The sequence below is a fragment of the Phaseolus vulgaris genome, chromosome 3 (genome assembly GCF_051622355.1).
Source record: "Phaseolus vulgaris cultivar YP4 chromosome 3, ASM5162235v1, whole genome shotgun sequence".
NCBI lineage: Eukaryota > Viridiplantae > Streptophyta > Magnoliopsida > Fabales > Fabaceae > Phaseolus > Phaseolus vulgaris.
The window spans coordinates 5,864,450-5,891,958 of NC_143500.1; the positions used below are offsets into that span (position 1 = coordinate 5,864,450).

Below are 27,509 nucleotides of genomic sequence, written 5' to 3' on the forward strand. Positions count from 1 at the left end.
ATAAATACTAAAAAAATTATTGGTTTCTAAATTATTTTCTATTATTGGTAAATAGTTTTTAAATTGGTATCTAATTAGCTACCAAGGTTTTAACTACCAATTTTTAGATTCTAAATTTGGTAGCAAAAACCTTGATAGCTAATTAGATACCAGTTTAGAAACTATTTATCAATAATAAAAATTAATTTAAAAACTAATAATTTTTTTAGTTTCTAAAATGGTCTCTAATTTAGTCACTATCAATTAATTACTTTTTATCTCTAAAATTAATGTCTATTTAATGATTTTTTTAGTAATATTCAAAAGGTAAGTACTCTCCATTATTATAATAACGAAGTAGCATGTTAATTTAATCAAAAGCTTACACTTTATTAATCATTGTATTATAATACTGACAAACATGAAATTTTGTATTTTAACTTTTTTTTTCACACAAGCATTACCTTTACACTATTGCAGTGTGTCTACAACCCAATTCATGTAAAAATTATAGTGTCTCTTACATAATTGTTCGCAACCAAATATTTTGTAACCATTTTTATTCTGATTTATATATATGGATCCTTAACCATACCTAGTGATGTCCATATATTATTCTTATGTGATACATTAGGTAGTAGCATAAGAAAATGTGTTATCCAAACTTTTGTGGTGATTTTACTACAATTTTAAACTTGACACACATAAAGATGAACTTTTGCATTAGAACAACCACGTCACAAAATAAACAAAATTTTAAAAAATATGAAGTCTCATTGTAAAGGGGTACCCTGCGATTTACCATGTGGAGGTGTACACTTAAATTTGTTTAGATAACATTTATCTATTTCATCATATAATTAACTCTAGTGATATACACTACATACATTCAAAGTTGGGAGGAAAAAAATGTGCATATGACAAAAGTTTCTTGTCCCACACTACCCAACCATACTGCATCAAATTTATAATTCGATTTTATTCAGAGAACTTAGAACCAAATTATTTTTTAGTAGAAAAAAATTATATCCTATTCGTGGCCATATATAATCCCACAAGGTGGTGTGAACGCTTGACAAAATAGTTGGTGTGACGAACTTAGATCCTCCAAACCTCAAGTTTAGGCTATAAATACAAAACTTTGAGGCCATATTATGTACTAGAATACGAAAAAGCGAAAGGGGTTTTGAAAAGATGGAGCAGAAGGAGGAAAACCATGCTAGAAGGAAAAAGGGAGGGCTTATCACAATGCCCTTCATCTTTGGTAAGCTTCAAACTATATTAAACTTTTGCCTCCATTATTAGAACGCAAAACCTTCTTAATTAGCCAACAAAGGTTAGATCTAGTCGGTAAGAAACAAAGTCACATGTTTGAAAGACAAAAAACAATGTTTTCAAGACACGAGTTTGGTTTGATTCTCTAAGGTGAAAATCTTATCGCTAAGAAACTGCTCAAATTCTAGTGATTATGAGATTCTGGTCACTGAAATTTGAAGTATGAGAAAAGAAGAATGCAAATTAGCTCCTGAAAGCACAGCACTGTAAATATATATGGTTTTGGATCTGATATGTGAAGTTTGGATTGATTTGTTTTGGTGCAGCTAATGAGATTTGTGAGAAGCTTGCCGTAGTGGGATTCAACACAAACATGATTAGCTACTTGACTACACAGCTTCATATGCCATTAACCAAAGCTGTTAACACTCTCACTAACTTCAGTGGAACTGCAAGCTTGACACCTTTGCTTGGTGCTTTCATTGCTGATTCTTTTGCCGGAAAGTTCTGGACTGTCGCTGCTGCTTCCATCATATACCAGATAGTAAACACCATCTCCTAACTCTTCATTACATGCATTATTACTCAGATTTTAAGCTTCTTCAACTTAATTTTCCAATGGATATTTGTTTAAATTTGCTAGTGATATTTACAGAGGCTCTTGGATATTGGGAAAAGAAACATTCACATATGATATTTGTTAACAAGAATACATAGGATTTTGTCCTGTCCAAGTTATCTAGCTTAGCTGTAACTTTTTTCACGACAGCATACAGAGGTTAGGTTTTGGCAAAAGGCCACACTGGTCACTTCCAATTAATTAAAAACTATGACATACGCCGCTTAATAATAAAATCAGGAAAGGGGGTAAAGTTTTAAGTGAAGAAATTTTTTAAATTATTTTATAATATTTTTTTTCAGTTATCTTATACAAGATTGTTAATCATATCTTTATTCTTTTATGAAAGATCATCATCTTATTAGTTTATTAAGTTTCACATGCCAAAGATATCAAGAAGGTATTTCGTAAAAGCACTTCTCCTTTAATTTATTAAACTGTTTTTTAGAACAAAATTATGAAAAGAGAATTCTGAATTTAAATGAATAATATTTTAAATACTATAATTCATTAATATCAAAAAAATGTGGTGATTGGATACAAAGGCTCATTTCTATATACTTAAAGGTCTAATTTATATGTTTTTTTTTCTTCCCTTAATTCATTAACAAACTCTTTAAAAATAAAATTGTGATAAAATGGAGTTTAAACCTTAAATTTTAAAAGAAATGTATTATTTTGTTTTCTTTTTATAATTACAGTAGATTCATTATTTCTTTTAATAAATAATCATGTCACAATAATTTTTCTTAGTCCAGTATCGGTTGGAGATCCCACGTCACATCGACTAGAGATTATAGTCTTTCATTGTATATAAGTAGGTGTAAACTTCAATCTCATGAATCGATTTTATGGGATTGAATTAGGCTTAAAGTTCACTTGTAACATGATATCAGAACTATTTTCGAGTCTAATGAAGTTTTGTGTTAATCAGGGTATGATTAGTTTGACCCTCTCAGCGGTGCTTCCACAGTTTAGACCACCACCTTGCAGAGGTGAAGAGGTATGTCAACAAGCAAGTGCAGGACAGCTGGGAGTTCTCTATGTCTCACTCCTTCTTGGGGCTCTCGGGTCGGGCGGTATTCGACCCTGCATTGTGGCATTCGGGGCGGACCAGTTCGACGAGTCGGATCCGAAGCAGACAACACGGACATGGACTTACTTCAACTGGTACTATTTCGTGATGGGTGCAGCGATTCTTGTGGCTGTCACTGTTTTGGTTTACATTCAAGATAACATTGGGTGGGGATTGGGCCTGGGGATCCCCACCATCGCAATGTTCATCTCAATTATTGCCTTCATTGTCGGGTACCCGCTTTACCGGAACTTGAACCCGGCTGGGAGCCCGTTTACCCGATTGGTGCAAGTGGCTGTGGCGGCACTTCGGAAGAGGAAGGTGCCAAATGTGTCAGAACCTAGTTTACTCTACCAGAATGATCAACTAGATTCCTCTATTTCGTTGGGAGGGAAACTTCTTCACAGTGCACAAATGAAGTAAGTATCTTAAATATCTCTTCCTTCAAAAATTACTTTTACACATTAATTATCAAAATAATAAAATTTTAAAAAATTATTAAAATAGGAAAATTTTATTTTAAGATAATAAGATTTCATGTTAGACATTACTATCTTACATGACACATTATCTTAACTGACACATTAAGTAACAATAATTATTTATCATCGCATTAAAAAAGTATTATTAAAAAAAAAATACAAATATATGAGAGGACTGAATCAAAACACATATATTAACAAAAACGATACATAAGTAGACTATATTTATTAGTGAAGAATTCTAAGAACAGACTAGATGAAAGACTATTATATCAATGAAAAGATTTTTCATGAATAAATCATAAATTAATCAACTTATCAGCACACACATTCTCTTCATGAAAAATATGAGCAACCCCAAAGATAATGTAATTTATTATTTTAATAAATTTTTAAAGTTTTATCTATTAGTTTGTAAAATTTCACATAATTATTAAAATATTATAATAAAATTTTACAAGATTTTTTTAAATCCAATTAGTGGTGGTCCAGGTAAAACATGCAAGGAAGGGACCACGTTCTCTTCTTCACGGGTCATAAAATGTTCTGGAAAATGTTTGAGACTTCATTCACACATTCATAGAGAAAATAAAATAAAAGAAAGTGAAATATTTATGAACATATACTTTTATAACAAAGAAAAAATAGAAAGAAAAAGTATATTATAAGTATTTTTCGAGAAAGTATTTATGTATGTATATCATGTATAAATGTTTTATATATAAAATTTAAAAAGAGTTAAGGCTTTCGGGACTGACACGTCTCATTTACACCCCTGGCTCAGTGTCTGATATCAATAATACATGTTTTTTTATATATATAAAACTTAAATCTTAAATCTAAATTAAAAGTATCATGAAAAGGGTGGTAAAAAAATATCACTATCACCCATATTTATGAGTAAAAAATATAGATATTTTAATTACATACTTATTAATAGAGAACAGGTATCTGTATTATGATTTTTAACCTATAAATATTTAATATCTATAGTAAATTGAATTTAGTTTTAAAATAAATAAAAATAAGTAAAATAAAGTTATTAATATGTATATTTTTATTTGGACTTATCCAAATTGAAGTTATTTTTTTTTAAATTATAAATTAAATTTTTAAAAAGATCAAATTATTTGCACTGATATTAAATTATATTTTAAAATTAATTTTTATCTGAGTTTATATTCTAGAAAGCTGCTTTTAAATAATTATATTCAAAATAAATAAAAAAATATTTACACGTATAAAATATTCACAAATATTTTTTCTGGATATGAATGACAATTGGACGAGAAATGAAACAATTTTTTTTAGATAAGACATATATTGGATAAGTATGATCCATATAATTGTCATTCCTAGTAATAATCCACTTTAGTTTGCTTTAAATTTCTGTCACTTTAGTTTGAATGTATTTTTTGTCTTTGAAAATATGATTTTTTATTTTAATATTTATTTTTAATTCCTAAATCTGGTAAGAAATAATGCCCTTTAAATTCTTTATTAATTACAAAATATACATGTTGGCAACCTTAGTTTTAAGGTCCATAGAATATCTATCCTTTTATTTTCACTATTGGCCACTGAGTTTAGGTTAATGGTTATGTTCTCAAGACTCTAAATTTCTAGGTTATTCTGAAAGTTTATTATAAGATATTTTTTATTCATCTAAGGTATTTTGCAATTGACATATAAAAGAGTAATGATAGATATTATCATATTCATATCTACTCCCTCCATTTCATAAATAAATAAGTTAGGGGATAATTTTTTTTACTGAACTATTTTTAGTAATTTAAGTAAAAAATTTAAGAATTACTCTCCCATTTAATTGGTTTGCCAAATGCACTTCAATAATTAATGACCAATATTATTTCCCAATAAAATTGTAATTATTGTTATATTTTTTTAAATTAAATAAAGCATAAGTTCGTGAGGTCTCATCTTTAAAAAGAAATTATTAGTGTCACCAATTTCTCTGTCTCAGTGACACTAAAGTCAACAACATAAATTTAGGTTACAACAGTTCTATTGAAGAAATTAGTGTCATAATTTCCCTGCCTTTGTGTCGTTAAAGTCAAGAACAGAAATTTAAGTGACAACACTTTTTCTTATAGTCCTTATCACGTGGCACACTTTAGAAAACAATTGTTGGTGTTTTTTTTTATTATATATTCTCACAACTTTATATTTATTTATTTTTATTACACATTATGAGTATATGTATTTTGAATTAAAGAACAGTGGGAAGAAAAATTTAAAAGTTAGTAATATTGATTATATTTAAAAAAATCCAATTAACTTAATTGCTTTCATTATTTTGTATGATTATATTAGAATAAGTTAAAATAATTTTTAATCTCATTTAACTTTGAATTCTAGTTTCTTTTTGCTAAAAAGACTTACTTTAGTCCCATAAAATCCCCTTTTTAATACATTAAATAATGAATATTTGCTGTATCAATCAAAAGCTACAACAACAGTTAGTGTAGAAATTGTATAAATGACATCTTTGACTTGATAGAAACAATTTTAAGGGAACAAAGTAAAACCTTTTAACTTAGAGAACTAAAATTAAAAGTAAAAAAGATGAGATATCAGAACTAGATTTTAGTCTAAATTTTATGATTTCAATTTATCAGTTTAAACAGAATTCTCACAAAGATCTTAATTTCTACTAGTAGTGAATTAGGAATGGAGTAGAGAGTTAAAGAGGGTTTTGGCATTTGATAGTCCAACAAACACTCGGATAAGTTTTAAATGGTTCTGATATCATATTACAAAGTGGATTTTAAGTCTAATTCAACCCCATAAAACTGACTCATGAAATCACTTATATACAATGAAAGACTCTAATTTCTAGTTGATGCGATCTTCAACCTAACTAAATAAAGTTTTTGATCTTAAAAACTGATACAGATTTTTGGACAAGGCAGCAATTGTGACAGAAGAAGATGACAGCAAAACACCCAATTTATGGAGGCTAAACACAGTGCATAGAGTGGAGGAGTTGAAATCCATAATCAGAATGGGACCAATATGGGCCTCAGGCATTCTTCTCATCACAGCCTATGCACAACAAAACACATTCTCTCTCCAACAAGCAAAAACCATGAACAGACACCTAACCAAAAGCTTTCAAATCCCAGCAGGCTCCATGTCAGTGTTCACAATCCTCACCATGCTCATCACCACTGCTTTCTATGACAGAGTCTTCATCAAAGTGGCCCGTAGATTCACTGGGCTGGACCGTGGAATAAGCTTCCTTCACAGAATGGGTATTGGGTTTGTGATCTCAACCTTGGCTACATTGGTGGCTGGTTTTGTTGAAATAAAGAGAAAGAAGGTGGCTTTGGCCCATGGGCTTTATGACCACCCACATACCACAATCCCAATCTCAGTGTTCTGGCTTGTGCCACAGTACAGTCTTCATGGAATGGCTGAGGCCTTTATGTCAATTGGGCACTTGGAGTTTTTCTATGACCAGGCCCCAGAGAGCATGAGGAGCACTGCAATGGCACTATTTTGGACTGCAATTTCTGTTGGAAACTATGTGAGTACCCTTTTGGTTACTTTGATCCACAAGTTCAGTGCTGGACCTAATGGCTCAAATTGGCTCCCTGATAACCTCAACAAGGGGAAGTTGGAGTACTTTTACTGGGTCATCACATTGCTGCAGTTTTTCAATCTTATTTACTACTTGGTTTGTGCCAAATTGTACACTTACAAGCCAATTCAGGTCCATGACAAAGGGGATAGCAGTTCAGATGGGAACCAAATTGAGCTCGCCACTGCTATTTGAGAGCTTCTTACCCTTTTAATGACCATGATCCACTCTAGGAGACACATCTGCTGTATATAAATAATTATCATTACTAAACAGTGGTGGAAAAAATGCATCTGTTATCTTTTAACATGGTTTGCTAATAAATAGTGATTGTTGCTACAAATATAAGTCAACCATTAAGTATTGTGTTCCTCAAAAGCCTCTTTCTTTTTATCGTAGTCACAAACACCAATGGATCGAATCCCATAAACTCATAAACCTCCTTAACAGAAAAACTTATGCTAGTTGACCATTTAACAAAGGATTTACCACTCAACATTTATTGAACATGTTATCAATATGAATGTTATTGTTAAGAATAAATATTGAGTATTATATTTCTTTTATGACAGGCAATTGATTGACCATTTGAGTTAATTATAATAAAGTTTCTGATTTTATGTTCTTTATAATTAAAAACATAATTATATTTGAGTAATTAAACCAGTATTGTCTTAAATAAAATATTATGTTGGATTAGTTATAAACTTTTAATAATATTCATATTAGAAAGAAGTTTAAATTGTGAAGTATGTTGATATGGTGATATGCAATTATTATGTCTCGAATTACTCGAATTAGTTACTATTGATTATAAATTGTGATATATCTAATATAAATATGATTGATTAGTTAGTTAGTTTAATTGGATTACAAACGTTTACAATATCACAAGAACAAGAATGAGAGAGTATAAGATTTTGTCCTATTTGAGATGACTTGTTAATTAAGAAACCAATCAATAAATTGAATTAATAATAAAGCATAAACTGGTAATTTCACTATAAGAAGCAATTTAATTGGCTTATATATATAATATAATTATATATATATATATATAGAGAGAGAGAGAGAGAGAGAGAGAGAATCTTGTTCTTATTCAATCAATTCAATCTTCGCAGCATTAAGACCAAATTCTCATGGAAAAAATATTCATCTAACTAAATATCCTTAGCAATAAAGAGTAATATCTTATCAAGAAAGATTAATATATTTTCTTGAAGTTATATTTCTTATTTTCTATATCATCTAATTATTACAAAATATGTTTTTTGATTTTCTATATTATATAATTATCAGAGATTTTCCCTCCCTTCTCACTTTTCTGCGCATAGTTTACAATTTTCAGTAATGGGGATTTGGAAACAAAAATTTTGCTGCTTGTTTGACCTAATCCCCAGTTTGGAAGTAGCATCTTCATTGGCAAAACAAGAAAGGGAACTAAATGACACTTCCAATACCCTAAAACAGAAGCAGGTGGTGTGATGGAGACAGTCTCAGAGCCAGAAAATGCACGTAGAAAATTCTCAATTCATAAAAGTGAACATAAACATGAACATGATTAAAAGTTGAAGTAAGAATGAACATCTAGCAAATGAAGTGAAACAATAAAATTGTGACATTTGAGTTAAGTGAGCTAATTACAGTGTTCTCTTTGGTGACAAGAATTCAAAGCGAAAGAAACTTTATTAGTCTTATAAACAAAGAATGAACTAAGATGAATGAATTGCACATTTTGGTTACTACAAAAACATCAACACATACACGGGCTAAATCAAAATCCTCCGTCAACTTTCCGCTTCCCAGGGTGGCGCACCTTCGTATTATCAGCGACTTCTACAACCTTGTACATATCGGCCGTAATCTCCGTCAACCACAACCCAGGTGAAAGCGTCTGCACAAAAGTAAAAATAACGGCGTTAAGTTAAATCAAATCAAATCCTCCGATAACCTAATATACAGCACTGCACAGAAAATTTAAAGATTTCAAATGCGACTCACATCCAACATCCTCTGCTGGAGTTTGGGCCGCTTAGTGGGCCTCCGAGGAGCGCGCTGGCCCAGAATGGCCATGAAATCTTCATCGATCTCTTTCTTTGATAGCTGCACATCGAACTTCACTCTTTCCGTCTTGTCGGATCGGCTTCTCAATTGCGGCAACTTCGCCGCGCCGTCGTCCTTCGTCGCGGGCGACTGGTTTCGTTTCTTATCGTCGATCAACACTTTGCGACCACAATCATCGGGAGCGACAGCCAGAGCCTCAACCTTCGCTCTTCTCTTCCGCAGATTCCACGGCCTCATGGATTCTTCCCCGCTCTGTAGAATCGCGTCTTTCATTCTATCCGCTTCGGTCTTGAGATCAAGGATTAGCCTCTGCCGCACCACCGCGATATCTTCGCCATCGCCGACGTGTCTCCGTTTTTGACCCCTCGCTGCACCCGGCGCCTCGCTCCACGTGGCCGTTGATTCGTCGGAGTTCGACACCGAAAACCCGCGACCACTGGCTCCGGCGTTAGTTCCGGTGGCGCACCTCATTCTGCGCTGAGTTCCCCACTTCAAGAACGGCAACGTAAAATTGTGCAGGGGGGTGGATCGCCTCGTAGTCGCCGGCGCCATGGACTTGGCTTCTGTCTTATCTTTCGAGCCGCGCAACGCCATGTGGCGGAAGCGAGACGTGCCAAGAAGAAAAGGAAAGCAAGAAGAAGAAGCAGCGATTGAGGAAGCTGAAATTATTTTAGAGTGGGAAAGGTTTGAGTGTTTGTAGTATTTGAAAAGTGAGGAAAAGTGAGAAAAAAGAGGATTCGGGAGTTTATATAACAGTAAATGGTAAGAGGGAAGAGAAGTGTAATTTGGAGGCGGTTTTGAAGTTCAGAGATTGGGATTTTTGATCCTAAATATGTCTGTTGTTATTTGTTGATATCTTTTTAAATTATTTATTAAAGGTAAATTTGATAATTAAATATTTTTTCAGAATTTAAAATTTACAAGATTTAAGAGTTTAAGGATTTGATTTGGTTGTAAATCTTATATTAGATAAGTAAATATAAATATTATTTTATAAGTTGGTTTTAGGGTATGTGTTATCCTATCTTACATATATGTGTTTTGCATAAGGAGTGTGAGTTCATTTTATTAATTCATCTCATATAAGAGGTAATTTCAGACCTGCGGACCAGTCTCTATAAGAATTTTTTTTTTAATTTTATAATTATAAAAAATCTTATTCTTAGTGTTGAAAAATTAAAATCTTATCTATCTTCGGTTAAGATAAAAATATGAATTTAAGTATGAAGATTGTTAGAAGGCTTGATTAAAAAAACTTAAAGTTTTGTTTTGCATTTATTTTTCTATATAAGAGTATCTCATCAAACTTTTGCTACAAAATATTTTAATGAAAATGACTAATTTTTTTCACTATCACTCTTGATATTAACTCGAGACGATTAAAATGAAACATTTATTTTTTTATTACATTGAATTCAACTTTTTTAAAAATAAAATAAAATAAAGATCACACTGCAATAATGATTAGTGCGATACGATTTTTTTGCAAAAAAAATGAAATAATTACATTTTTATTTATGTCGGTTAGCGAGTCAACTCATTTCGCCCCACTGTTGGACCACATGGAGTACGAGTTATGCGGGACAGACCTAAGGATTAGTGAGCTCATCTTGCACTCTTTAATAGTGGGTTGCGGGTCGACCCACATAACGCCTCTCGCATGTCATCCGTACTTTTTATTTTTGTTGTGTTGGTCGAGTTATTTAAATTTTTCTAATATAATATCAATAATTACTTCTACTTTTTAATAAAAATTAAAATTATAATAGAAAATAATTTTGTTTTAAATTAATATATATTTATTATATATATTTATTATTTTATATAACTATATATGTTTTATTGATATTATAATTTTATTTTATTATTTTTATTATTTATAATTATATGTTATTATTAATAGTATAACTAAATAATTCTCTTCAGCTTCGTGGATTCAACGACTCTAATTGGGCCACTGCCCTGATACTCGCAAGTCCATCACTGGATACTCCATTTATCATGGCAATTGACTCCTCTCTTGGAAGTCTAAGAAGCAACAAACCATATCTCATAGCTCATTTGAAGCTGAATACAAGGCGCTTGTCACCACTACCTGTGAACTCCAGTGGTTAACCTATCTTCTCACAAATCTCTATCTCATTTTTTGCACAACCAGCTACTCTCTACTATGACAATCAATCGACCATATAAATTACTTCTAACCAGGTTTTTCACAAACGCACTAAGTATATAGAAATTGATTGTCACCTAGTTCGTGAAAAGCTAAAAGTTGACCTTATTAAATTACTTCCCGTAACCTCCACCACATAGATAGCTAACATCTTCAGCCTCTTCCACCACATCAGTTCCAGACACTAAAATCCAAGCTGGGGATGTGCAACATCTACTCCCAGCTTGAGAGGGGGTGTTAAAGGGCTTTATTGCTTTATTTTTTTTTCTATTGGGCTTGACCCATTATGTAATCCTTTTCTATTTTGTTTCTACTTTTTTATATATGTACTCCTACCACCGTGACTAAGGCACACGTGTGAAGTATTATTGAATAGATTCAATTTTATATTTCCTTTCCTCTTTCACTCTATCTTATTCTTTGTCCTCCGTGTATAGGGTTTGTCTTTATTCTGTGCACACACTGATTTCTACCGTTGCTATTATGCTCCACAAAATCCAATGTGTTTATCTTAATTAGATTATTGTGTTGAAGTTTATTAGGTTTTGCAAATGTTTCTTCTAATTTGTTAGTCCATCCAAATTAAAAATTTTAGAGTAATAGTCTAAACGTAAAAACTTAAAATATTATTTTTTTCAAAATTAATAATATAAGTGTTTATTTTCACGAAAAAACAATATCATTCCAATTTTTGCACCATAGCATCTATTGAAGAAAAGCTACACAGTGGATTTGCGCGTAAATTATTTTCGCGGTTAACAAAGAAAACACGGCATCATTCCTTTCCATAGGAAAAAAGACGATAAAGTTATAGCTTACTCTTAAAAATACAAGACAAAGACAAAGAAGAAAGAACCAAAGAATGCATTAAAGAACCCATTAATGGCTTATAAAGTATATGAAAGCAAAGTGAGTTATGAAGAGGGTAAGAAAATTAGAGATATTGCTGCACCAACTTCTCGTCTAACTAGCTCTACTAAAGGTTATGCTCCCTCTTTTTCTTTTCTTATAGCAAAATCATCAACATTTTCGTACGTGACATCACTCAATTCGTTTTGTTACTGCTACCATTTTGACAACCAACGTCTACTTAAGTTGAAAATGGATCAATCCGGGTTAATAATAAGTATGTCTGATTTCACATTTTTTTAATCTCAAATCCATGTTTTAAATATAATTTCAACCTAAATATAGATCATCAATTCAGATTTTATCTTTTAAATTCAGATTTCACTTTATCACAGTGAAAATTCAACACGACGACACAGAAATAAACAGTTGAAAACGTATAATTTTCAAAATATAGAATAATGAACACGATTCTATATATTATATTATTACGAATTATATAAATTGACAGATTTATATGAATAAGTATGACAAAGTTTTTTCTTTGTGATAGAAAGATTTTTTTCTATAGCTGGTTCAAAAGGATTAAATGTTTGTACATAAATTTGAATTTTTAAAAAATTATTGTATTTTGTTTTTTTTATAAAAGTGTATTCAAATCGTAATATAGAATTGTTAGAAATTCAAAAAAATATTTTTTAAATTGGATATCATATGCGTGTTACATGAACAAATAATTTCATTTTCATTTTAAAATTCGTTTATGAGCTTCAAACATCATTTTTCTCAACCTTAATTGTCTTTTCAACACTGCCATGTTCCTGAAGTATAACCAAGCTATAATTTTAAGACTCACTAGGAGTTGAGTTTGAGTTGTGAATACATTTAATTAGGATCTTTAATATTGTAGAAAATATGACGTATAATATGTGACTAACGCATTACAATTACGATCGATGAAGTCACAGTATACAATGGTTGTGTTAAAATTTTGAGGTACTGATAGTAAGAAAAATCATTAGGGTTTCAAACTTAAGGATTAATTCAAACTAATAACACTAGTACAAGTTGGTTTAAAGTGGTTTACTTCTGCAGTAACCAACGACTGATGGGTTGACAAAGGTTTTATATATGTAGTTTTATATAAGAAAATGTACAGTTGCTTTGGGTAAATGATGAGTTTGAAACTCTATTAATTGAAACCTTGTGGGTCACTAACACACCATATATTCGCCCTATAAATAGTAGCTGCCACTTTAGGTTACACAACATTTGAATTTGAAGGAAGTGTTCAAATTTCCCTTCTTGGAAAGACAGCACAAAGAAGAAAGACATACCTTAAAATAATAGAGATGGGAAGATCTCCATGCTGTGAAGAAAGTGGTTTGAAGAAGGGTCCTTGGACACCTGAGGAAGATCAGAAGCTTGTTAACCACATTCAAAACTATGGTCATGCAAGCTGGAGGGCTCTTCCAAAACTTGCAGGTATAGTAATACTATATATATAGATATAGATATTTAATGCTTTAATCATGATTAGTAAGGTCTCTAACATAATTCATGAGAGGTGATCATTTCTCTCTGGTAACAGGACTCAACAGGTGTGGCAAAAGTTGCAGGTTAAGGTGGACGAACTACTTGAGACCTGACATTAAAAGAGGAAAGTTTTCCAAAGAAGAAGAACAAACAATTCTGGATCTCCATGCCATCCTTGGAAACAAGTAGATATTCACACTAGCTAGTACTTTTTTTATGGCATTTGTTAATAATATCAATAATACTTCTTTCTTCTCTTATGGATTATTTTATGTATTTTCCATTAATTTATATAGTATATCCTTACTTTATTGACTCCATAAATTCGTCTTAGAAAACCATTTTTTCTGCATTATGCACAGGAATTTTGAATTATATGTAATAGTCTGGTAGAATGGATGAGAAAATGAATTATATATATGAATAATTTTGAAGCTTATGTGATTCAAATTTTTTTCTCCATTTGAGTAGATGGTCTGCAATAGCAAGTCACATACCTGGTAGGACAGATAATGAAATCAAGAATTTTTGGAACACTCATCTGAAGAAGAAGCTGATTCAAATGGGTTATGATCCAATGACACACCAGCCTCGAACTGATGATATCCTCTCAGGCTTGTCTCATCTCATAGCACTGGCAAACCTGAAAGAACTTTTGGACCATCACCATCAGCCATGGGAACAAAGCCTTGCAAGGCTTCAAGAAGAGACCATCCAATTAGCCAGGCTCCAAAGCCTACAGCAACACCTCTTGCAGCCACAAGCTTCATTCACCGAAGCTGATCTTAATACAGTTAATAGTATAAGAAACAGTACCATCATGATGAACAACGACACTGTCAATGTTTCAAATGATACTAGTGCTATGTCTTCTACCCCTTTCTCTTACATGCCTGAGTTGAAAACACCACCTTCTTGTTCCGTTGAAGCACCATTAAGTAATGAGAACATGGTTCAATTACAACAAGGAGAAAGTTACCCTAAATCTCCCTGGCTTTTCTCGTGTTCAAGCACTACCCCTTCTTCTCCTTCTTCCCATGTGGTTCCACCAGTGACGTTGGAGGTTTCATTGACTAATGTGGAAGATAATTGCATTAATTGGCCAGACATCCTGCTAGAGGACCCTTTGTTCAAAATGATTTCCTAGTTTGAGATTACTATACACAGACATGAATATAGTGCTATTGTCTTACAATGTTTATTAATTTTCTATGTGTTTGGTTGTTTACAAAATTCATTGTTATGAGTAAATGCATGGTACTCATTATTGTAATTTTTTAATTTTTTTTCATGAATGCATACAATGTCTCTGGTTGCTTTGTCTCAAAGTATGGTCTCGTTTCAATATAAGTAAGTTTAAGAGAGAAGGAACGAAGTGATCATTCTATTCAGAAGCAGAAAATAAATGAAAAATAAAATTATTATGTGCAGTCTAAACCAATCTATTCGAATCTACATTCTCACCTGCTAAGTTTTTAAATGTTAACATCAATAATTTATTTTAAGTTGTAATTGGATAACAGTAAGAAAAATTATTTCAGCAATCAATTTTTTTTCATCTTTTGGTATCGAACAGATCAATGTTCAAAGTGACGCAAGATTTCCAATAGAGAGGAAGCCAGTAGATAGAATTCTCAACTACACCAACGTCTTGCTTGGATGGTTTAACTACAAGTTGTAAAAAAGGTTTTTGAGTTTATCATTTTAACACTCTACCCTCTTTAATTTTATTTAAATATATGTAATATTCTTGTATATATGGGTCGGAAATGTCGCGTCTCTTTCATTGCATGCATTTTTTCGAACACCTTAGTGTCGGTACGTACCTGATAGGTCTCGACTCCTAGTCTTTTGGTTAGAGTATGAAATACTTGCAAAAGGTCATCTGATGTTCAAGTTGGTACTCTGTATTCGGTGATTGAGAATAACAAATATTATTAAAATACGTACCTAGCCTAGATATGATCAAACTGTTGGTTAATTAAGTATGCTAATCTTTGTGGTAGGGAAGATGTTTTCTCAATGGGCCAGGGCTGTCCGGTCATGTGATGGAGACATCCTGAGTCTAGGTTTGATTGGATATATCACTACAAGAAAATCATAAAATAGAAACTAATTTTTAGAGACAAAAACAATTAGTTGCAATAGTAATTAAATTAGAGACTATTTTAGAAACTAAAAAAAAAATTGGTTTCTAAATTAGTTTATATTATTGTTAAATAGTTTATAAATTGGTATCTAATTAGCAACCAAAGTTTAACTACCAATTATTTAGTTTCTAAATTTGGTAGCAAAAACCTTAGTTGCTAATTAGATATGAATTTAGAAACTATTTAACAATAATAGAAACTAATTTAGAAACCAGTTTTTTTTTTAGTTTCTAAAATAGTCACTACAAAAAAACTTGTAAGTTGGGGCGGTTTTAATATGGCGGTTACTAAAAACCGCCACAATTATCCGTATATTATGACATCTTAATAACTGTCACAATTCTCCTTCAAAATGCATCATTTAGAAACGCCACAAATTTCCTTTCATTCCCTCCATCATATTTATTTTATTTCCCTCCCATAAAATTTCATTTCCCACACTTACTCAAAAATTTTCCTTTCCAAAATCTTATTTCCTCATTTCATTCTCCAAAATTTGCCAACCCCCTCTCCTTCCGCTAAACCTCGCCCCTCTCACAAGCACAAACCCTCCTAAGAGAATGACCCTCCCTCTGATCCCAATCTCGCTGTCCCTTCCCCTCCTAATTTCAAGAGCCCTTTGTCCCCGAGACCACCCTCTTCCAAGCCTCTGAAGCGCAAGCTCGCCATCGCCGCCGATGCCCCAACCAACAATTTACTCTCGGCGCCCTCCGATTCCGGTGTCAAGGTTGGTTTCTCTTATTAGGGTTTTCTACTTTCCAATGCCTTCTATCTAACTCCGATTTCTCTCTTCTTGCCTTTGTCGCAGGTTATCGTGAGGATGACGCCGCTCTGTCCCGACAAGGACGAAGGAGATCCCACTGTTCAGAAGGTTTCCAATTCGTTGTCCATCAATGGCCACAGCTTCACCTTCGATTTCGTTGCTGAGTAGCGGCATGTGGACTGCGTGTTACGTTGTTGTTGCTTCAGTGTCGGTCTCCAACCTCACTACAATTGCGACCTGGTCATCGCAATTGGAATGAATTCTAGGTGAGTTTCTTGAGAGAAAGAATAAAAGATGGGAGATGGTTCTGCACGTTGTCACGCACACCAGGTGTTTGGTCTTGTTTCATTGATTAGGTAACCATACTTTTTTTATATTCTTTATTATAGCTTATGATGGTACCATCTATTTGTTTTCATAGTTTCTTCTTTCAATTTGCTTTCTTCTTTCAATTTGTCTTTAATGGTGTCTTTTTTATGAATTGGTATAGAAAAATGTTTATAATGTCTTTTTTATGAATTGGGAGGAAAAATTAAACTGATGGACTTTTTGGTCATTTGAACTGATCCTGACTCTGAATGTTTGAATTTTGTTTTATGTTTCGGCAAGTGTGAATGGGTTATTGATGTGAATTTTTTTGTGGTTTAGGCGGTTGGGTTTGAGGGGGATGTGCAGAAGCAAGAGGATGCAGAGAGGGCAGTGGAATCAACCTTTAAGCATTTTGGAAGGATTGATATATTTGTGAATGCTGCGGCTAGGAACTTTCTATTGTCGACAGAGGATCTCTCCCCAAATGGCTTTTGAACAGGTTTTGTCTGTGTCGCCTCTTCTTTTCTTTCTTTTTTAAGGCAAATGATAATTGGGATATTGGTTAAAGAATTAAAAAGAAAAACAGTATATTGAAAAGTGTTATTAATAATATATGATTTCCAATGCATCTTCATGTTTATGTTGAAGGGTTGTCTAACTTATCTCATGTTAGATGATTGGTGCAATTCCCTGTGTACTTAAATCTGATTGGTAGAATTTTTACTCGAGATAATTTTTTATGTAGTTTCCTAAGGTACTTTAGACTTCAGTGATACTCTCCAATCAAAATTAAAGTTTCACCCGATCACTAATGTTGATTTTGGATACAAAACTTCTAGTATGGGCATTGCTGAAGGGAGCAGAGGAGTTTGAAAAACAATTCACTGTTCAATGGAAAGAAGTTTTGGGTAATGAGATACTCTTACCTTCTCTCAAATTACATTGGTAATTAATAACCGTGCATACTAAGAATATTTAAGTTGGATGTTGGTTGCTAAAGTTGAAAATTAAGATTTGCCAGTGTGTCAAATGATGTATGCTTGTTGATACTTTAAAAGCTCATTTACAGATTACTGACATAACCCACAATCAAGGTTTTATGTGTGTCCTTAAACTACTCTTCTCACTATATTAGTGATTGAAAAAATAATCCCATAAATTGTATTTAATATGTAATTTAGAGGTCTCTATTTAGTAATGCGTACTAGTTGTATAAATTTAAAATATGGTCATCTTTTCATATTCAAACAAGATCTTGTCTTGGATTTTTGAATTCATCTTTATAGAGTAGTAGTTTCACATCACCCAATTTTAACATTATCTCACTATAACTTAAATTTTTTTTATTTTAATCTCTTAGGTTTACAGGTAATTGTATTTGGCTCTTTGATATTATTAGTTGAGGAATTTATTTAAAACTTAATGTGTTCACCAGCAAGGACATGTCACATGTCAATTGCATCATTAAGAAAAAGCAAACTAATTAGTTGATAATTGTCATGGTACATTACGTTTTGTTTCATTATATCAGGAACAATATTGGCTCGTGTTACCATTTTAAGGCTCAATATGGGTAAAAGATTGGGTGAACTTTATCTTTATAAACAAGTTCTTGGATGACTTTTACATGTTTTAGTAGTTTTCCCATTTACTTATTTAATAATTGAACTTCTTTTCATAATTTAATTATTATTGCCATTAGTAACTTCCTCTGTTTTATGTGAAACCGTTCAAGTTCCTGCACAAACTTTTTATTTGAAGGACTAATTATTTCTTTTGTTATTGTTCAAAATCTCTTTGCACTATTAGCTTTGTTTATAGTTGACGTGCTTATGTTTCACCCTAATTGCACCTCAAAGGTGACATATATGCTTCTCATACAATTAGGATGCCTTCGTCTATATCTTCGTTAGTCATCCTTTTTCCCTGTTAAATTATCTACTTGACATGTATCTTCAATTGAATATGGTTGATTTTTTATTATTTTATGTAATTTATTGTGGGTTTGACACTAGTTTGGTGTCACTTCAGTTTGATGAACAGTACTTTCTAGCAAGCTCGATGGATCGGTTAGTACACTCTCCAGGAAAATTGTTACCTATATTTTTCATTGATTCTTATAATTTTAGTATATTTGATTATCATGCAGGGGTCTGCCACATTACCTCATCCAGATAGTGTCTTTGAAGTGCTTTTCATCAATTGTTAGTATACATTATTGTATTGGAGTTGTTTATATTTGATTTTGCTGTGTTTGTTTCAGACACTGATTTCAATTATTATGTGTTTTTATTATAATACTGTTTTCATTTATTTTTAAAAATTGTTAATTAACTTTAAATATATTCTAACTTATTCCACGCACAGGATCTTGGCAGTGGTGCTCCCATCAGCAACCAGAATATAAGATCAAGTGGAGGCAGGAAGATTAATTAGGATTGAGAATTTAGTTGTAATATGTTTAGAAAGTGAAACAATTTATATTTTGACAATTTAATTTACTTGTTGTTTGGATTAGTTTGACATTTTCAACTTTGTTCTTTGAATAAATGAAGTCATATTTTGATTATTATATTTCTCAATTTTAATTATATTATGAAGTAATTATATTATGAAATTAATTTATATTATAATTTAATTATATTATGAAACTTAATTGTGTATTGAAATTTAATTATAATATGAAATTAAATAATAATATGAAATTTAATTGTAATATGAAATTTAATTATAATATGAAATTAAATTATAAAACATAATTAAATAAATTATTATAAATATTAAAAATAAAATTAAATATTTAATATTTGAATTATGACAGTCATAAAGGTTATCATAAATGCCATACTATATTGTATTAAGTGACGTTTATAACTGCCACAATTTACGTTGGAATTGGTTTATCAGTTTGAAAATTACGACATTTATAACTAACGTAAATTACATGCTTAAAACCGCCACTTTATACAATGCATAATATGGCGTATGCTACAACGGTTCTTAATTGACCGCCACATTAAACTTTGTGATGGCAAGAATTATGGCGGTATGCGGTACCGCCACAGACGTATAATGCGGCGGTTAAAAACGTCAGTTTTTACGAAAATAACCGCCGCATTATACACGTTTTTTTTGTAGTGAGTCTCTAATTTAGTTACTATTGCAACTAATTATTTTGGACTCTAAAAATTGGTTTTTATTTCATGATTTTCTTATAGTGTATCTCGGTTCATACAGTACACTAACCCCATGCTTGAAAAGTTTAAACTTTGTCGTTTGTATTGGTTTTCAGTTATTTGATATGTGATCTTCTGATAACTCCTCGGCTTGAACCCTAAAAAGTTTAAACTCTTTAGAGTTTGGTGATTAATGGTAGAGGCACGACCGAGTGTGTAATTCCCACACTTGGGGCACCTACCCTTCGGAGTATCTAGAACGTTCCCTTATTTCTTGGACAAACGACTATGTAACGCCTTATTGGGATTTGTGTTAGGGAGGTTGTGACCATTGGATCGTGATCATTCTAGTAGTTGGGGATGTCTGTTATATTTGAGCTCACTAGTTTGCCACCATCTATAAATAGGGGTGTCTTATTTGTTGGGACCACTCATTGCTTTATCTATATACCGAATAGTGGCCAGGTGCCGAGAGTTTGGCTTCCCCCAAGGTTAGTCATGTATTACTCCTCAAGCTCGTCGGATTCTTCTAGTGGTCAGTCCTTGGTTTGTTCCAAGGAGTCTTCGGTCGGGAAGGGTAATAATAAGGTCGATATTAGCTTGGCTCGTGTTGATACCCATGGCAAGGCCACTCAGCTGGCTATGGAACAAGTCGAGAGTGAGTTGGCTCCTCAGTTGGGGTATGTTTGGGGGATGAGAGGCACCAAGTAGTTTGTACAAGCTATTGTAGGACTCTTGTATTTGGTGTTTTGATAATGATTTTACTTGGTCATGAACAATTTAGTTGGTATATCAAATTGTTCCTCATGAACCGAGGGTTTCTCGGTTGATACCGAGGCAAATGTGCCAACCAACGATTGGTTTTTATGTTGTGGTACATGCATGGTGGTTCACGCAAGTCGAAAGTATCTCGGTTGATGCATGACTTTTGTTGATAGCATGGTGGTTCACACAAGTCGAGAGAATCTCGATTGATGCTTGGCTTTTGATGATAGTGTGGCGGTTCGCCCGTGCCAAAAACATGTCAGTTGATGCTTAGCTTTTGATAATAGCGTGATGGTTCACGCAAGCCGAGAGAATCTCAGTTGATGTTTAACTTTTGATGATAACGTGGCGGTTCACACAAGTCGAAAGCATCTCGATTGATGCTTAACTTTTGATGATAGCATGGTGCTTCACTTAAGCCAAGATCATCTCGGTTGATGTTAATTTAATTGATCGTGTTGGATTACACTGGTCGAGAATGTCTCGGTTGATGAAAGGTTTTATCTGAAAATAAATGTAAAGTGCCTCATTAACATGGTATTAAAATGTGTATCTCGGCCTAGATATGGTCAACCTATTTAAATAGTGGAGTTTGATGTTGCAAGATATTGGGTCAAATTAACATGATTACCGTGTTAAGTTCCTGTATTAATTGGACATGTTGATTAATTAAGTATGTTAAGCTTAGTAATTAGATAAATGTCTTTTCAGTGGACCGAAGAGTGTCCGATAATGTGATTGTAACATCTGAATCATAGGTTGAACCAGATATATCTCGATTCATAGAGTACGTATATAATATTTTATTTTAAGATTATATAATATTTTATTTTAAGATTGTATGGGTGACTAAAATTTGAAAACTATTTGAACTGAAAATATAATATCATTCCGTTTTTTTTTTATCTAAAAGGTGCTGTATAATTGTCTAGGTAAATAATTTATAATATCGATAAAGAAAACAAAATTAGCAGGTTAAGCCAATTGACTTATTCTGAATGTGGTTAATTAAGAAATAGTTAGTGAAGGTAATATGTGGAACAGCAACGTGGCTTCAACCAATAGAAATGAAAGGTATCGGATATGTTTCTACCGAGCAGGTGGATTATACTATTCCTTTTCTGACAAGGGACACATAACTTTTCTTGCTACTCACACCAAATCATACTAATCAAAGTCGTTGCCTCGTGTATTTCTGCTGACTACAAACTGATCACCAATGCCCTTTGGAGATTCTACTCTAATTATCAAAAATTGGACTCCTCCACCATTAATATATATGTATTTAAAAATAAAAAACATAAAAATACTAATGTGGACTATAGTTGTTCTTCATATTTTTTTTTTCTTTTTTTTTCTTTTTTTGTTTGGTGTAGGATTTTTATAAGGGTTGGAATACTCTCCTAAAGTATCTCTTTTTATAAATCAGAAAATCCTTCATTCATTAGAAATTATACATACAAATGATCTCTTTGCACAAGTCATTTATATTTATTATAGTGGTCACACGGTTAAATATATTTATTATAATTAAAATTAATTTTTTGTTTTTAATTTAAACTTTGGATTTTTTTAATATTGACAATGGTTTATTTCAATAATTTTTTATTATAAATATTCAGAAAGTCTAAAGTTTGAATTAAGAAAAAAAAAATTCGTATTTACAGAAAAAAAAAAGCAATTTGGCATAAAAATACAAGAATAGAAAACATATTTACCAAAAATATTTAGAAAAATGATATCATAGTAGCAATATTAATGGAAATAAGTATAGGTACGAATACATTGAATAGCACGTCAAATACTAAGAAAAATATTTATGCTATACACACTCCAGTCTAAAACTAATTTGGCTGTCAAAAAGCAATTATAATTGTTATTGTTACTTATTGAAATTTACTAAAATACCACGTTGAAAGTCAAATGGGGGTATGCATGTCATTTGCTAAAGGAACCGCACATACAGCTAAACAATAAAGGTTAATGATACATGCACAACTCCAATTTTTTATACAACCACATTACAAATCTCAAAATTATTATTTTAATATTTTTTTATATTATTTAATTATCAATTTATTCTTTATTATATATATTTATTTTTATATTCATGAAGGATTGTATGCGACTTCAAAAATGGTCAAACTATATTTTTTTTAATAATAAATTATTTGAAAGAGATGTCAAAGAACCTAATCCGACACCTTTGGTTGTTTATTGCCATAACTTTCACGTAACTTTCCACTGCCTTCATTGTTTTCATTTTATTTTTAGTGATTTATGGTTAACCCTGGTCTAACATTTATTTAAGTTTAAAACAAGTATTTAAGAACCTTTTCAAAAAAACATTCATTTTGTTTTAGTATTTAATAATTGACCATTTACGAAAAGAAACTTAACTACCCATAAATTATTTCCCACAAAAAAAATTATGGATAAAAAACTTAATTGCCATGAAATATTTTTCACTGAATAGTTATAAATTTGTCACATATATATAATTGATACGAAGCTCAACGTTTAATGATCATTCCAAAAAAATCATGAAATAAAAACTAATTTTTAGAGATCAAAATAATTAGTTACAATAGTAACTAAATTAGAAACCATTTTAGAAGTTAAATAAAATTTTGGTTTCTAAATTAGTTTCTATTATTGTTAAATAGTTTTTAAACTGGTATCTAATTACCAACCAAGGTTTTAGAGACCAAATTTAAAAACTAAATAATTGGTAGTTAAAACCTTGTTGCTAATTAGATACTAATTTAAAAACTATTTAACAATAATAGAAACTAATTTAGAAATCAATCTTTTATTTAGTTTATAAAATGGTCTCTAACTTAGTTACTATTGCAACTAATTATTTTGGTCTCTAAAAATTGGTTTCTATTTCATGATTTTCTTGTATTGGATTCAACTACTTGAATTTTGAACCCAGTTGATTGTATGAGGATGATTGTTTAATGTTTTCTGTTTTTCTGTGGTTAGTTTGGTTGTTTCTTAGATAATTAGGTAGGTGTTTCTTGGTAGGAGTATGGTAAGGTGTTTTGTTCTTTATGTATAAGGGTTGAATCACTCTTGAAGTTGTTCCATTTATTTCTTTTTTATTGTTGATAATTTTTTTTTTTGAATGATTCAATATCAGTTATATAATTTGCCCCACACACATATATATATATATATATATATATATTATTTTGAAGAAAACATGTATATGTAGAAAACTTTTTCTATACTTTATCTAGTTAACTCAACGAGTAGGAGTGACAATGCGGATTGGTTCGTCCCGTACTTGATCCGTAAAAAGCAAATCAGGTTGGCCTGTTCCGCATAGAATTTGTGAACTAATTTTTCTAGCCCGTCTTACATAAGAATTGATCAACGCAGACTGTACATTATACGGAACAGACTTAAGCAAACCAACAAGTTAAAATAAACAATCTATTCCACCTTTTTCAGCGAACCGCTACCCGATCCGGTTAGTCCCACTTTTTCACCTCAACGAGTCTCTCCATCTCTCACTCCCTTCTATGATCACTTCTTCTGAGACAATCAACTGGGGAAAGGGTTCTGAACTATTTTTAGTCTGAGTGGGAAGAGGTTAATAATGGAACAGGTACATTAGAACATAAGCTAGGTTCTTTTTACTATGGTAGTTTAATTCTTTTCAATTTTTTCAAATAAATATTATTTCTTTCAAAAATGAATAAATGATGTGAAATACGATTTTTGAATATTAAAATCGTCAATCACAGATACGATTTAAAAATATTTAGAAATCGTATATATGCTTTTTAATTTATAATATATAAAATTAAAAAAAATCAAAATTTAGAATTTGTATATTTATATACAATTTTTAGTTAAAATCGTAAGAAATATAATTATTTATTTTTTAATGTATAATAATTTTAATATATATTTTTTAATATTTAAAATTAAAAATGTTAAAAAATTAGACAAGTTTAATTTTTTTTTTATATAAATGCTTTCACGTTAGATATCATTATGCAACTTGACATCTCGACTGACACCTCAAGTAACATCAATCATCTGTCATCACATGAAAAAAAATTATTAAAAAATAAAAATATAAAATATAAAAATATGAGAGACTAGGCCAAAACTCATATGTTAACAAAAATGATACATTGGTAAACTATATCTATTCATAAAGAATTCTAAGAACATACTGAATGGAAGTCTATTATACCAATGAAATGATTATATGTGAATAAATCATAAATTAGCCAACTTATTAGTACACGCATTACAATTTAAAACTTTTTTATATATATAATTACAAAAAATCAATTTTTTATAAAATATTATTTTAACTGAATAAGTTTTTATAAAATATATTTTTCTATATATAATTAGAGAATGACTAAATTTTTAGAAAATAATTTTTATTATATATAATTAAAAAATTAAATATAATGTTTTGGTTTTTAATATATTAAAATTATTTTGAAACCTTAAATATACTAGAAAATTTTAATCCAAAAATTAAAACGGAGAACGTCTTCTAGTTTTAAACATGTTTTTGTTTGATTAAAGTTCTCACTAATAAAAGATAAGTTACTTATTTATAAATATAAAGGGTGCAGAAAGAAATATTAGATCTAGGAAATAAAAGTTTGAAAATGAAGACATAACCAAGTTACAAATAATAGAGTGGGCCAAATAATACCAATAACTCAAGGAAGAAATTTTCTTCCTACACCCCTATAATTATTAACTCTAGTTCTAAACAATTTAAAATTATCATTTTACCCTTTCTAAAAATGACTTCCATTACATGTTCTAGAAATATTCTAAAACAAGCTTTATATAATTTCCAAAACATGATTTCTAGAATAGAAGGTCTGGAACAAGATTTCTACAATAAGATTTCTACAATAAGATTTCTAGAACAAGATTTCAAGAACAAGTGAAATACATTTTAAAACAAAGTTTTCATACTAGAATTTTTGGAACAACCCCTTTAAAAGAAGTAAAGAAGTATGATACTTTTTACAACATAATTTCTAGAATAAACTTTTCACAATGTAAGTAATACCTTTCAAAATAATTTTTCAGGACAACTCACTCTCTATGTATTATTCTTCTTCTCAAAGAATGTAGCACGATAAACAATGGTGATGTAGTGTTTTTTTTTTTTTTTTCTTTAAATGGAGTGTAGTTAGTAATTATGGAGTTGCAAAATGCATAAGTTCTCAAGGAAACAAATTTGAAGGTGGTCTTGAAATGCAATGATGCATGAAAATGATGTTGACTTCAATAAATAAAAAAATTTCTCATGTATTCACCATTTCCAATATCCCATATTTAAAAAAAAGTGCTTCATACTTTTTTTCTATTATTTATTTATTCTATTCTATTTCATAAAACTCCTAATAAATACATTAATTTAATTTTTATTTTTTCATTTAACTCTAATAAATTAAGGATGTCGTAAATCTTCCAAAATATGTTCATACAAGAGTGGGTAGGTGTTGGTTTCAATTGTAGTTTAATGCTTTGAAGTACAAGTGTCGAACCCATAAGAACAATTTCAATTAAAAATTTATATTGTAACACTCACTAAGTATATAAACATGGATAATGATTTTATTCATAATACATTAAAGTTACAATAGTGACTTTGCATATGAAATTAGTAAGTGTTGATAAAGAAGAACTGACAATGAGAGAGGGTTATTGAAGAGCAGAGGGAGATGCTTCATGCAAAGACAAGAGCTCTTCAAATTGAGTTGGATATGATCGAAAAAGTATTTAGAGATGTCCACCGTCCCTAGTTACTCTTATGTTTTGTGTTTCAAACTCTTTTTTATTTTTTATGTTTTAATCTATGAGCTGAATCCGTTATCTCTTTTATGTATTTATGTTATGAACTCTAGACTTTGTTGTTATGGACTCTGTTATCATAATATGAACAATTTTCTGTTCAGTTTTCCTGACTATAAACTTTTTATACACATTTAGCTATGCATGTGCACTTGTTTTAAGTTGTTAGGTGTTGTTGATGAAGCTCAACCTCAGAAATGGAAGGCAGAAATGGAAGGGAGGTTATGGAGTATATATGTATATGACCAAATAATGGAGACCTATTGCATATCCAAGGACTCATCAATTGGTTTGTGGTAAGATAAATTAAATTTGTAGTAAACAAGGGATGCATCTCTCTGCTTCTCTGTTGTCCAAAGTTATTTGTGTTTGATCATTACAAGTGTTTGTATTTAGTGACTCTACAATCAGAAGGTTTGATGAATGAAGTTGACATCTTTTACCATTTTATGCAGCTTGCCACAGGCTCGCAAGACATCATTGACTCGATTTTTGGAGAAGTGCAAATGTTAGTCTTTATAATGCTTTTTATCATTAAAAAAAAATGAGTACATAGATGACAAATTATTGGAGTGTGAGGTCTTTCTGTCTATGCAGGGTATTGAGTGCAACACCATGTAACCTCAACCTCAACAAGAAATTTGAGAATATGACACAACATAGTGCAACTCTTTCAAACACCAGTAACATCTTGTAAAAAAGACTACTTCATTAGATAAAAATTGTTATAACTTATAATATAGTAATGTTGCATGCAGATTATCTTATTTTTATGAGAACTTATGTTGACATTTTTGTATCAAACTGTGTTCAGTTCTTATATAACTATCATCTCAAAAA

At 31.1% G+C, this 27,509-nt stretch overlaps 3 protein-coding genes and 1 long non-coding RNA gene across 16 annotated transcripts; 3 read left to right on the forward strand and 1 right to left on the reverse strand.

The window, feature by feature from the left end:
- Positions 1 to 972: 972 nt before the first annotated feature.
- Positions 973 to 7,377, forward strand: LOC137806321 (Major facilitator superfamily protein). Its single transcript, XM_068606361.2, has 4 exons — positions 973 to 1,243; positions 1,581 to 1,798; positions 2,808 to 3,367; positions 6,347 to 7,377. Exons 1-4 carry the CDS (start codon positions 1,174 to 1,176, stop codon positions 7,227 to 7,229), a joined length of 1,731 nt encoding a protein of 576 aa, XP_068462462.1. The 5' UTR covers positions 973 to 1,173; the 3' UTR covers positions 7,230 to 7,377.
- Positions 7,378 to 8,629: 1,252 nt separating this feature from the next.
- On the reverse strand, positions 8,630 to 9,789 carry LOC137805762 (uncharacterized). Its single transcript, XM_068605687.2, has 2 exons — positions 9,036 to 9,789; positions 8,630 to 8,928 (listed from the first exon to the last, which is right to left on the reverse strand). The coding sequence occupies exons 1-2, from the start codon at positions 9,690 to 9,692 to the stop codon at positions 8,809 to 8,811; spliced, it is 777 nt and encodes a 258-aa protein (XP_068461788.1). The 5' UTR covers positions 9,693 to 9,789; the 3' UTR covers positions 8,630 to 8,808.
- A 3,545-nt stretch (positions 9,790 to 13,334) lies between these two features.
- LOC137805763 (transcription factor MYB92) lies at positions 13,335 to 15,023 on the forward strand. The gene is made up of 3 exons (XM_068605688.2): positions 13,335 to 13,605; positions 13,712 to 13,841; positions 14,128 to 15,023. The coding sequence occupies exons 1-3, from the start codon at positions 13,473 to 13,475 to the stop codon at positions 14,801 to 14,803; spliced, it is 939 nt and encodes a 312-aa protein (XP_068461789.1). The 5' UTR covers positions 13,335 to 13,472; the 3' UTR covers positions 14,804 to 15,023.
- Positions 15,024 to 16,235: 1,212 nt separating this feature from the next.
- On the forward strand, positions 16,236 to 19,447 carry LOC137806322 (uncharacterized). 13 transcript variants are annotated; one of them, XR_016519597.1, is made up of 7 exons: positions 16,240 to 16,533; positions 16,615 to 16,925; positions 17,218 to 17,377; positions 17,718 to 17,786; positions 18,910 to 18,947; positions 19,028 to 19,082; positions 19,246 to 19,447. It is a non-coding gene; the product is annotated as an uncharacterized LOC137806322 (long non-coding RNA). The 13 variants fall into 13 exon arrangements; XR_016519596.1 differs by having other exon boundaries at positions 16,238 to 16,533; positions 17,218 to 17,786; positions 18,894 to 18,947; XR_016519595.1 differs by having other exon boundaries at positions 16,238 to 16,533; positions 17,218 to 17,786.
- The last annotated feature ends 8,062 nt before the right edge of the window (positions 19,448 to 27,509 follow it).

Excerpts from the sequence above, each read along its gene's own strand:
- LOC137806321 (XM_068606361.2), top strand. The coding sequence starts at position 1,174 with ATGGAGCAGAAGGAGGAAAACCATGCTAGAAGGAAAAAGGGAGGGCTT. Across the intron at positions 1,799-2,807 it reads CTTCCATCATATACCAGATA|GGTATGATTAGTTTGACCCT; the intron begins GTAAACACCATC and ends TGTGTTAATCAG. Across the intron at positions 3,368-6,346 it reads CTTCACAGTGCACAAATGAA|ATTTTTGGACAAGGCAGCAA; the intron begins GTAAGTATCTTA and ends AAACTGATACAG.
- LOC137805762 (XM_068605687.2), bottom strand. The coding sequence starts at position 9,692 with ATGGCGTTGCGCGGCTCGAAAGATAAGACAGAAGCCAAGTCCATGGCG. Across the intron at positions 8,929-9,035 it reads TCCAGCAGAGGATGTTGGAT|ACGCTTTCACCTGGGTTGTG; the intron begins GTGAGTCGCATT and ends ACTTTTGTGCAG.
- LOC137805763 (XM_068605688.2), top strand. The coding sequence starts at position 13,473 with ATGGGAAGATCTCCATGCTGTGAAGAAAGTGGTTTGAAGAAGGGTCCT. Across the intron at positions 13,606-13,711 it reads GGCTCTTCCAAAACTTGCAG|GACTCAACAGGTGTGGCAAA; the intron begins GTATAGTAATAC and ends CTCTGGTAACAG. Across the intron at positions 13,842-14,127 it reads CATGCCATCCTTGGAAACAA|ATGGTCTGCAATAGCAAGTC; the intron begins GTAGATATTCAC and ends CCATTTGAGTAG.